The sequence below is a fragment of the Thamnophis elegans genome, chromosome 8, assembly GCF_009769535.1.
Source record: "Thamnophis elegans isolate rThaEle1 chromosome 8, rThaEle1.pri, whole genome shotgun sequence".
NCBI classification, from domain to species: domain Eukaryota; kingdom Metazoa; phylum Chordata; class Lepidosauria; order Squamata; family Colubridae; genus Thamnophis; species Thamnophis elegans.
In genome coordinates this window covers 65,179,455-65,192,045 of record NC_045548.1, presented here as the reverse complement: position 1 = coordinate 65,192,045, position 12,591 = coordinate 65,179,455, and the positions used below count along the sequence as shown (strand labels likewise).

General features: G+C 42.6%; 1 protein-coding gene across 1 annotated transcript in view; it reads right to left on the bottom strand.

Moving 5' to 3' along the window:
• Positions 1-10,813, bottom strand: part of COL14A1 (collagen type XIV alpha 1 chain) — a 133,805-nt gene extending 122,992 nt beyond the window's left edge. The window contains exons 1-3 of the mRNA XM_032223462.1: positions 10,696-10,813; positions 7,481-7,597; positions 2,209-2,352 (exon numbers count right to left, since the gene is read on the bottom strand). Coding sequence (XP_032079353.1) covers positions 2,209-2,352; positions 7,481-7,597; positions 10,696-10,786 — 352 coding nt within the window. The 5' untranslated portion in view covers positions 10,787-10,813. The remainder of the gene's footprint in view (positions 1-2,208; positions 2,353-7,480; positions 7,598-10,695) is intronic.
• Positions 10,814-12,591: the final 1,778 nt, after the last annotated feature.

Sequence of the window (12,591 nt, the reverse complement as noted above, 5' to 3'; positions counted from 1 at the left end):
CCACATCTATTCTCTGCCTCCTGAGTCCCAGCTGATCAGGAGGAAATGGGGATTTTGCAGTATCCTTCCCCTGCCACGCCCACCAAGCCACACCATGCCCACAGAACTGGTAATAAAAAAAATTGAATCCCACCACTGGCTACACCAAATTAGCTCTTCTGTCTATGATGGAAGAATTGGTGATAAAAGTAGTAGTGGTTAAGGTACTGGTCAGAAACCAGGTGATTGGGAGTTCTAGGCCTCCTTAGGAACCAAAGCCTAAGACTGTGGCTGTTCACTTAATCCAACCCTCCTCACAGGATTGGTGTTGAGGGAAAAATAGGAAGTGGGAGCAATCATGTGCATTTCCTTGGGTAGAAACACCTAAAAGTGAAATGTCCAATAAACAAACAATCTTCCATATATAATCATTTCACAGTAATGGACAGAATAACAGCCCAATGTCTATCTATACATTCTCTCTTGTTCAATTTCAAATCCTAGTCCCAAAGATGCTTTTTTTGAGAGGCAACTGGACGTTCTGGTTTTTCTCTGAAGACATTTCGCTTGTCATCCAAGAAGCTTCTTCAGAGTTCCTTGGATAAAGCTCTGTTCCAGAGCTGAAGGAGCTACTTGGATGAGAAGTGAAAAGTCTTCAAAGAAAAACCAGAAAGTCCAATTTCCTCTTGAAAAAAAGCACCTTTGGGATCAACCATGATCTGGATGACTGAGAATCTCCATAGACTTTCAAATTCTAGCTTCTAGACTCCTTTGTATAAACCCAAGCAAAACCTATGAACACCCTAGAAACACATAGCTTCCTCATATAAAGAGACTGTATAATTTGTTGTCCAAAGAAATTCTTGTAAGAACCAATCTGGGTCGGTCAAGCTTTCAGACTCATGCTGAAGCCCATCCTCAGGGAACTTCTCTCTAGAAGAATGTGTTAGAGAGACGTTCCCTAAGGATGGGCTCCAACACAAGTCCAAAAGCTCAGAAAACTCAACCTCTGGTCCCAGTGACCGGCCCAGATTGGATCCTGCAACATTATCCTGTGGCACGCATTCATGAGAAACTCTTGTGTTGAAAGATGGAGGACTAGCTGAGACTGATGGCTGAGGGTAAGCTGAAGGTCAAGACATGCAAACTGACCACCAGAAGGAAGAAGCTGGACATTGCCTGAGGCCTTACAAGGCAGGCCTAGCAGGAAATGGGTTCCATGAGGAATACTTCGTGTGCATATACAGAGATTAGAAAAGGATGAAGACTGCCTGTGAGACTACCAATATTAGCATTGCTTCATGGGTAATATTATTATTAAGAATAATACTGAACTCTTCTCTGGCCCTTCCCACTTGTCAAATTTATTATTATTCTTTCAGGCAGGTTTCAGATATAAGTCTATTGAAAGCTGAGGGGGAATGGAAGGGATTGGACTCTAAAATATATATACCGGTATTCCAGATACTGGATGAAGGTTTTTATGAGCTATGGGTCCAGGAAACACATTAAAGGGGATGGGATGGTAGGAGGACAGGGATAAAGTGGAGCTTATCCCAGATCAACTGGTAGATATGGTCACCCTAGCACAGGGGTCAGCAACCCGCGCAATGGTAAAATTAACATTTTAAAAAAATCATCAGTTCTGTGGGCGTGGCTTGGAGGGCGTGGCAGGAGAAGGATACTGCAAAATCTCCATTCCCACTCCACTCCAGGGGAAAGATACTGCAAAATCCCCATTCCCACTCCACTCCAGGAGAAAGACACTGCAAAATCCCCATTCCCACTCCAGGGGAAGGATACTGCAAAATCTCCATCCCCACCCCACTCTGGGGCCAGCCAGAGGTGGCATTTGCCAGTTCCCCAAACTACTCAAAATTTCCGCTATCAGTTCTCCAGAACCTGTCAGAACCTGCTGGATTTCACCCCTGAACCCATGGCTCTGGAGCCACAAGTGGCTCTTTCATCCTTCTGCTGCAGCTCTCTGTTGACGGTTGACTCCACAATTGATAGGGCTTTCAGTTAGGACAGGTAGAGGAAAAAGGACACCGCACTAGGAGGAGACTCTATGGTGGGAGAACCGGACTTCCAGATGGCCCCAGAATTGAACAGGGGGGGGGCTTCCTGTTAGGACATTTGTGGCTCTTTGAGTGTTTAAAGTTGCCAACCCCTGCCATACCAGTATAAGCCCAGTTTTGTGAAGCAGACAGACAGAAAGAGAGGACATACTTCGGAACTGGCCTTGCGCTGCTTTGCTCTCCTGATCTTGAGCAAAGGCCACTATCTGAACGATGTAACTCTGATCGGGGATAAGGCCTTGAATAATTGCCTTGTTTGCGTTGTTCTGAAGCGTCAGCTCATTGGTCTTCCCTCCTGCAAAAGAGAAACACGATCAGCGTTGCACTTTCCATTTCATTATAACAGTATCGAGTATAATCTATTCGTTTACTTACATGCGCAAGATAAAGCTGTGAAGTTGGCAAATTCTAATTATTCCCTCATTTCTAGTCCAGTTCTGCAGCCCTTCCTAAGAAAGGTTTCTTGGACTTCTCTCTTATGCTTCCTCCTTAAATTCCTAAGGGAAATCTTGAAAGGACCTGGCTAGGATATTTAAGTGGGCGTCTAATGAAATACAATCATTGCACAGAGTCACTCCTTTGGCATACCCTGACATGATCGAGCTTTCGGTCATGTTTCTACATGGGGAATTACCTCCCCTTAATCATTTATCGTTGCAGGCAACTATGCAAACATGCCTGAGCATTGGGATTTCTGCCTATAAGGCCACTAAAGTAAGGCATCTTGAAGCCAAAGTTCAATTTCTGGTGACTTAACTGACACATCTATAGCTTCCTTTGTAACAACCCAGGGAACAGGTTGAGATTTCTTTCTTCCAGGCTGCTTTCTTTAAAATTTCCCAGTGTAGTCTGTACTCTGGGGTCCCAAGTGGTCTCCCATACAAATATTAACCAGGCTTAACCCTGCTTAGCTTCCAAGTGCAGAGAGGCTCATCAAGAGATAACATCTATCAGGGTAGTGACGGCTAATTTTTTTGTCATTGCATGACAAAAGCACTCATACGCCCTGTCAGCGTTCCAAATATCATTCAAAATTAAAAGCAGAGTCCAAGGCAGAGCTTTCCTCAAAGTTCCAATTTATTAAGGGAGACATGTTGGTACATCTGTGGAAAACCCGAATCTGGAAGCTTCCTGGGTTTCCCCAACCAGTTGAAAGTTCAAAATCTTGCCCCCACACCCACAAGTTCATCACATGGTCCAATCTTCCTCTGCCACGCTGGCATTTCCACCCATCTAGTTCCGGTCAGGTGCAGAGGTGTCGAGAACAAAAGGGTTTCTAGAAAGTGATTTTTTATTTTGACAACAACACATTCTACTCCTTAATATTCCCCCTCCCAATTCCCCACTAATGAAAAAGCATAGTAAAATAATAGAGTGTGTGGCAGGCCAAAGATTCTAAAAGGAACTGGCTGCAGGCCTGACACGGCCACACCCATAATGCAATGCACATACAACTGTCCCCCATTCTCCCCACCCCCGCACATGAACCCCCCATGCGCCCCCACACATGTGCCCCACCCCTTCACTCATTTTTGGCTTCCAGGTTGGTCCAGGAGGTTTTCCAGGCCCAAAATGGAGCGAGGGGGCCCTTGCACAGTGCCCCTGTGCCCCGTTTTGGCCCTGGAAGGCCTCCTGCACCAACTGGAAGCCAAAACAGGACATGGGGGTGTTGCAAGAGGGCCCAAAATACAATGTGAGCGTCCCCTGAACCTGCACCCCACACCCCCATGCATGCACATCCATGTCCCCCGCACGCACCCCACGCATGCACGGTGGAGCAGGGCTGGGGTCGTGGCTGGCATGCCCACAGAGAGGGGTGTGTATGCCACCTGTGGCATGCGTGCCATAGGTACACCATCACAGTATTAGGGCATCGGTCACCCAGAGTCGCTTGACAGTGAAATGAGAGGCCAAAAAAAAAAAAAAAAATGAGAAGAGAAAAGAAGAGAAGGAAGGAAAGGAAATGTAAGGTAAAAAGAAAGTAAAATAAAATAGCTATTCTGCAAAGGTTAGAGTAGTATATCTCACTTTGGGACCACTTCCCTACAAATTAGTCATTTCATGTAGAAACATAACACACTAAGAACAAAATCTCTTAGGGGTGAGTTCAAACATGATCCTTCCATTTGTACTTGGAAGGATTTGTTTATTTTGTAAGCAGCACTTCATCCTGTAATCCCAGAACAGTGTATATTTTTATTTATTACATCAATTTATATAGCCTCCCATCTCAAATTCATGATTCTGGGCAGTTTGCATGCAATTAAAAACAATATAAAATATCAAAACACTCCAAGAATAATAAAACATATTTTAATAGCATACAACCACAATTTAAGGCACCAGAATAAAAACTGTGAGTGTACGGTACTCAAAGGGCTTACTACGTGTTGCATTTTTCCGAAATATTTATAGTGATTGAGTTTAGCCATTGTTTTCTTAACTACGATTTGCTGAATAAGTCACAACTGGAAGCTTTGCTAGGCATCTGCTACAAAATCCATGCAGGATTTTTTTTAGAAACTTGCAGAAGTTTCTAAAATGTACAGAAAACAATTCTGTATCTAGAGAAAACAGCTAAAAATATTTTCTTAGTTGGGGGGGGGGGGAAATCTTCAACGCATTCCAGTTGATGCAACAGAACCTATTAAAAAGTGAATGTAATATTAAATGGGTAATGATAGCCCATATGCAGACTTTTATTGTACAGTATATTTTCAAAACTGTTTCTTTTGGTTGTTGTCTTCTAATCTATTCCAGCTTTTCTGTTGTAACTGTTTTATTACTTCCATCTGCTTTATTTGTCCCCTGAGCTCACAGAAACCAAAATCTCATTAATAACCAAACATCTTTTAATCATTACATCAGAAGGAGGCAGTTTTGGTCACTGAAGAAAAGCAGACACCAAAGAACAGAGCTGAATTAAAAATGGATTAGGTAGATCATCTTCACGGGTGAGATGAGGATTACCTGGGAGATCAGTTTTGGGCTGCTGACATTTTTTTTAAAGGTTTTTCAATTAAGAAAAGCCCTTCCCACCACAGGCCATCTGTTTCCTATACACAGGATTTATTCAATGATACACCTGATGGGGAAATACTCTCCTTGTTCCATGAAAACTCTGTGCTATTGTGGCCCACCAGCAGCCAGCAGAGTTGGCAGCAGATTCTGACAATGGGGAGGTTGGGGAGGAACATGGGCCAGTCCTGGAGTCTGGGAAGGCTCTGATGAGGGCTCTGTGTGGGAGGCAGAGAGGAGGCCAGGGCCGGTCCGACAGTTATCAGCTGCCTTCGGAGTCAGACATCAGTGAGGCAGACAACAGCTGGAATCTGTTCCCAGTGTGCACATGTGAAGACGAAGGGAACAGCTAAGGAACAAGGGTCGACTTGGGAGTAAGGCCACAGGTGGATGGTGAATGGCCCCTCCCATAGTGAATAAAAGAGGAGCACAAGGGGAGGGGTGTTTGCAGGAGACAATTAGTTCATTCCTGCATTCTTGCCAAGTATTGCGGTGTCTGAAAGATATCGGCCTGGCCACTCTCCAAGCCTGATAAAGGTCGGTAATTGTGAACTATCTTGAAAGACTGTGGCAGAGGAAAGACTTTGCTGGAGAGGAAATCACTGTAAATTAAATAAAAGGGGTTTAGCGGGACGAGGACTTGGCTTCGTGCTGCTGGGGGAGCCTAGGTCAGAACATGTGCGTTTCCTTCCCCAAGCACTGATGATATTACCTAGTCGGGTAATTAAATGTCTGCAAGAAAGTTCAGAGTGCACCAAGGGCCTCAGAGTTCATCCCTGTGCTGATGGAAAAGTAAATTCTTCATTGTCAATAAGAAGAGAGGGAGACGATAAAACAAATGTTTCATTCTGCACTGTGCTGTGCGTCTCTCATTGATGTTTTGAGTGCTACACTTCAGAAATTGGGCGATGCTGTGGTAAACTAGCTAGAAGTATAATTAGAGGCATTTATTATAATAATTAAATTACTGGTGGCCTAGAGGTGGAGCTCTCGCCTCACGATCAGGAGGCTGTGAGTTCGATCCTAGGTAACGGCAGGTATTAATCTCTTTCTGGGCGCATTGAGAATATATCTGCTGAATTGGCGACAGGAAGGGCATCCAGCCAATAAGCACTCAGCTCCTTTCAGTTGCCCAGACTCCACCCCACAAGGGATTATGGGATTGTTAAAAGAAGATGATGGATGCTAATGCACGAGAATCTTCTCAGCTAATAGTAAACACTTGTTTTGGCTTAGATAAGGGTCAACAGAATTCAAGGGAAGTTTGACTTAGTCCACTTGTGGCTTCGTATGGATTCTAGGCTGATCCCTCTTTTAACTCCACCCCCAGATTCCACCACTCCTTCTCTGACATACACCCAGTTTCAATGGATGTGTAGGACAATGGGGGTGGTGGTGTTCTGTTTTGTTCCCTCCTTGAAGAATGCACTTACGCCAAGTGTGAACATAATGACCTTGACTATGTGTCAGAATGGTCGAACAACTGGCAATTCCAAATCTCAACCAACAAATGCTCTGTCTTATACATTGGCAACAATAATCAGAACACAAAATACAAGCTGGGCATATACAACCTCATAGACGGCCCTCACTCTGCAAGAACCTAAGAGTACTCATCTCAAACGATCTAAGCCCCAGAGCTCACTGTAACAGCATTGCCAAAAAGGCATTAAGAGTTGTTAACCTAATTTTGCAAAGTTTCTTCTCCGGTAACATTGTACTGCAAACAAGGGCATACAAAACTTTTGCCAGACCAATCCTTGAATACAGCTCGCCTGCCTGGAATCCAGACTGTATTTCAGACATTAATACAATTGAGAGAGTTCAGAGGTATTTCACAAGAAGAGTCCTCCATTCCTCTGCTCACAATAGAATCCCTTATGCTACCAGGCTTGAAATTTTGGCCTTGGACAACCTAGAACTATACCAATTAAGGTTTGACCTAAACGTAGTACACAAAATTGTCTGCTACAATGTCCTCCTACCTGTCAATGACTACTTCAACTTCAACTGCAATAATACACAAGGAAACAATCAATACAAACTCAAGGTAAACCGCCCCAAATTCGATTGCAGAAAATATGACTTCAGCAACAGAGTGGTCAATTCCTGGAATGCTCTACCTGACTCTGTTGTTACATCCTCAAACCCCTAAAACTGTAACCTTAAACTGTCTAGCGTGAACCTCACCCCATTCCTAAGAGGTCTATAAGGGGGTGTGCATAAGCACACCAGTGTGCCTACTGTCCCTGTCCTATTGTCCCCATTTATTTGTACCCATTTCCTGTGTTCATGTCCATGTTTATATTTATATCTGTTATCTCATACATGTTTGACAAACTAAACAAATAAATAAATAAACTTTGATATTCAGGTGGAAAAATCCCTTCCCCACTTCTCCTTACCTGAACTAGGAGTGATGAGAAGCTTATATCCATCAAACCTCCCTTTGGGGGCTTTCCATGAAATCTGAATACTGTCAGAACCAATAACAGTATATCTTAATCTTGATGGTGGAGCCACTGAAAGGGAATATTGAAAAGAAAACTGTTAATAATAATATTCCTTATCATATTTCATTCAAAAATGCAGAACCTACAGGCATTCCAATTCATCATACATTTTTAGACAAAGCCAAGGATAACGAATATCCAAAGTGTCATATGATCCAAACTTCTAAAATGATATTACCGTATTTTTCGGAGTATAAGACGCACTTTTTCCCCTCAAAAAAGAGGCTGAAAATCTGGCTGCGTCTTATACACTGAATACAGCATTTCTTTGCCTCCTGAAACCCCGCCGCCTTCACCAAAATGTCCATGCAGAGCCTCTAGGAAGCTTTCAGAGAGCTCCTGGGGGCTGGGGAGGGCAGAAATGAGTGAAAAACGCCCCAGCAGCACTCTATAAGCCTCTTAAAGGCTATCCATGCCCCCCCCCTTTTTTTTTACAAAAAACAGGCCCATTTTTGTGAAAAATGGGCCATGTTTTTATCATTTTGGGGGGCCCTCACCCCATAGGAACACTACAAGCTTCCTAAAGGCTATCCATGGCCTTTTTTAAAAAAATAAACCAGCCTGTTTTCATTAAAAATGGGCCATTTTTGGAGGTTTGCAGAGTGCAAAAACTTTTTTAAACAATTTGCCTCTTCAAAACCTTGGTGCGTCTTATACTCCGAAAAATACGGTATATTATAATAAATGATATTATATATACCTCTGAAAAAAATGGATTATTGATTCCCCCAAACTCTATACACCAAATGACAAAGGAGCAGAGGAAATTAGACATTAAAGCCAAGCTGAGCCATATGTTTTGTTCCTATAACTTCTTTGTTAGATATGTGGGCAGCAGAGGTGGTATTCAGCCAGTTTGGACCGGTTCACTTGAACCGGTAGCCGAAATCGTAGGTTTCCCCCACCTCCTGCCCCCGGCTCTATGCCATCCTATTTAGGCATGTTTTTGAGCCTGGGCACTTGCCCAGAAGCTGTGCGTGCAAGCAAAGTGCATGTGTGGAAGGCTGGGTGCATGCACGGAAGAGGTGCATGCACCTGCAAAGCGAGAGGGCACGCATGTGGCAAACAGGTGATAACAAAATGTGAAACCCACTGGTGGTTGGCAGGAGTTATACAAAGTAAATATTTTAAAATTTTTAGGTTTCTTGTGAGGAGGACAGTAGAGATGATTTATAGCCGCATGAAGTAAGTATATTCTATGTTTCACAAGGCTTCAGGACATAACATGATTTTCAAAAGAAAGTGATGATGCTGGGTATGTATTGAATTAATAGTATGAAAAGGAGCTATTTGGTTGGAATGCCTGAAATTTCAAGCAATTAAAGTTGTTAGAGATTCCCTAGCCTAAAAGCAGAATGTCACTTAGGACAGAGCGAAGCTAATCTTTCTTGCCCTCCAGATAAGTTGCATTAGAGTTGGATCATTTTCAGCAAGTATAACTATTCTATGCTGGCTGGGATAAGTGGAGATTTTTATCCTAACCATCTGAAGAGTACCAGATCTGGGATGGTTGATCTTTTGCTCTGAGAAGCAGAAGACAACTATGATCAATAAAACAATCATACATCTGTCTAACTATCATGGTTTCCTGGTAATGAATCCTCAAAAGTATAGAGGCATAGACTCCATCATCCAGCAATTCCTGCCCATCTGTATACCTGCACATATAATGCTGAGTTTGCATATATAAATGGTCCTTGGCTTACAACTGGTTTCAAAGTGCCAATGTTCAGGACACACACACACACACACACACACACACTTATCATGTGACTGCATTTATGGCCATTTGCAGTACCTGAAAGTCACATGAGCACAACATTGTTGTCATAAACCAGCAATTACTTCTAGTTTCTAGCAAAATCTGACCCATAGCAAGGATGGGCCCCCTTGACACCCTCAGTGTTTACTTAACAACCACAGCATTTGCTTTAAACTATCATGTTCATTTAACAACCACCGCAAAAAGAGGTCATAAAATCGGGCTCAGACAGATGGTTCATTTAACAGCCATTAGGAGTTACAAGCATAACTGCATAACTCAATTATGGCTATAACTCGAGGCCTGCATACAAAGTATTTTGGGAATTACACAATAAGCTCGATGGACCTTTCCACAATTCGCCAAAGATCAGCATTTCTGCAAAAGACCTGTATTCAAATCTGCACAATTGATGACTCGTCGCATCAAAGGCAGGATCGCATATTCTTTTGTACAAATTTATTTCTGATGTTTGTCCAGTGCCGTAACAAGCAGGGAACTGAACTTAGTTTGAGGCAATCACATGTTACAAATTGTATTGGTTTGCCTTAGGCTCAAAAAAAAGAAGCAAAATATAAGTTTACTGCATGGGATGGATTGCATATGAGTTCTCTTTCTCTCCCACCCATCTCTGTCCCCTCATTAAATTAACAAAGCCTCCAAGGGTTTTTGAGCTGAAGCTCAAACGCTTCAGCCACCAGATGAGAAGAGAGGACTCACTGGGGAAAAAAACCTGATATTGGGAAAGATTCAATGATGGGATTCACATAGGTTTACTACTGATTTGCAAATGTGAGTGATTGTGCGTGCACACACACCTTCCCTGCATGTATAGCTTGGTGGGCGTGGCAAGGGAAGGATACAGTAAAATCTCCATTGATTCACACTCCAGGGGAAGGTAACTGCAAAATCCCCATTCCCTCCGGATCAGGTGAGACTCAAGAGGCAGAGAATAGATGGGGGCAAGGCCAGTCAAAGGTGGTATTTACCCGTTCTCCGAACTACTCAAAATTTCTACTACCGGCTCTCCAGAACTGGTCAGAACCTGCTGAATACCACCTCTGCCACTAACGGTTCAGGCAAACCGGTCTGAACTGGCTGAATCCCCCTCCCCGGTTCGAGTTGTGAGCCGCCCTGAGTCCCCTTCGGGGGAAAAGGGCAGCATATAAATTTAATAAACTGAAACTGAAACTGAACTGAATACCACCTCTGGAAAGATTGAAGGGAAAAGGCTTAGATTTAACATCTAAATGACTCTAAAGAAGCATTCAAGGTTTCTAAAAAAGAAAATGGGAATCCTTTTTTGTACCCCTGAGTCTCCTCACAAAATAATTGTCATACTTACCTTGACTTAAGACAGGATCACTCAGTTGAAGAGACACAGCTATGAAGCTTAAGAGGAACCAATTCAGGGCCTTTGACTGATGGGTGTCCATTCTTCCCTTGGTTTACATATAGCATCAACGAACCTGGAAAAGTGTAAGGAAAGGATCAGAACTTCAGGGAAAAGGCCTAGGAAGCAAGATTCTTACCAAGATTCTTCTTATTGCAAAATGATAATTTTCTTAACAAACCAGGAATAATTGTTTTTAAAAGTTGTTTTGCAGTGTACCTTAGTGATCACGTGACCTGGGGACACTGCAACTGTTATAAACACATGCCAGTTGCCAAGCATTCGAATTTTGTTTATAGTGCTGCAGTGGTTGTGACAAATGGTCATGCAACACAGTCTCCATTGTGGAAATGCCAGCAGCAGATCCAGAATAACAGAATTGGAAGCCATTTGTTAGGGCATGCCATGCGTTGCCCTGTCAGCTCACTCTCGCCAGCTGACTAGCCTTCTTTTAAGGCCATTTTTCACCCTCCGGAGGCTTCATTTTTATACTTATCTTTTTTGTCTTTCAATTTGTCAGAGAGTTCTTTATGCAGCCATGCTGGTTTCTTTTGGGAGCTGTTACTTTTCTTCTTCATTGGTATTGTGCTAGACTGGGCTTTTGTAATCTCATTTTTCAAAATTTCCCAAGCTTCTTGAGTTGTTTTCCCCTTGAGGATTCTCATCCATGGAATTTTCCCAAGCTCTCTCTATTGAAATTAGCTCTCTTAAAGTCCAAGACTCTAGTTTCACTTTGTTCTACTACTCGTGTTTGCATAATGTTGAATTCCAATATTGCATGGTCACTTGCCCCCAGGGTTCCTGTGGCTTCAACACCTTCTATCATTTCCTCTCTGGTTGATCCCCTTGTTCCCTTCTCTACTTTTTGGGAAACAAAGTTGTCTGCTAGGTTTGTTAAGAACCTGTTGGATCTTCCACTTGGTGCAGAGTTTGTTTCCCAGTTGATGTCAGGGTAGTTTAAATCCCCCACTACTATTGTGGTGTGCTTCCTATACACCTTAGTTAGCTGACTAGCAAAAAGTTCATCTACTTCCTCTGCTTGGTTGGGTGGCCTGTAGTATAGACCTATAGCAATGTCGGTTTCCCACCCACCCCCCAACCTTTAATATTGACCCAAATGCATTCAAGATAGTTCTCATCATTGTTGTGCTCTATTTCTGTAGAGAGGTAAATATTTCTTATATATAGTGTAACTCCACCTCCTCTTTTATTTGGTCTATTTCTTTTAAATAATTTAAATCCTTCTAGCTGTATGTTCCATTTGTCGGTTTCATCCCACCAAGTTTCTGTAATGGCAACAATATCGTATCTGCCCTCTTCTACTTGAATTTCTAATTCACCCTGTTTATTCCTCATACTCTGTGCATTGGTGTATACTCTTTTAAGAACTCTTGGGTGGATAGATGTCCTCTATCTTTTAGGTATGAAATCCGGCTAAGTGGCTTAGGGCTGATCATCAGGAGACTACAAAATGTAATCACGCCTTAGGCATGAAGTTTAGCTGGGTGATCTTGGGCCAGTCACTTTCTCTCAGCCCAACCCACTTCAGGGACTTCTTGTTGTGGGAAAAATAGGAGAAGGAAGGAATATTAGATATGTTCACCACCTTGAGTTTTTTTATTAAAATAATGAATGAATGAGTGAGTGAGTGAGTGAGTGAGTGAATAAGTGAATGAGTGAGTGAATGAATGAGTGAGTAAATGATTAAGTGAATGAGTATGAATGAATAAGTGAATGAATGAATAAATAAGTAAATGAATGAGTGAATGAATGATGGAATGAGTGAGTGTGAATGAGTGAGTGAGTGAATGAGTGAGTGAGTGAATGAATGAATTAATGAAGGAGTGA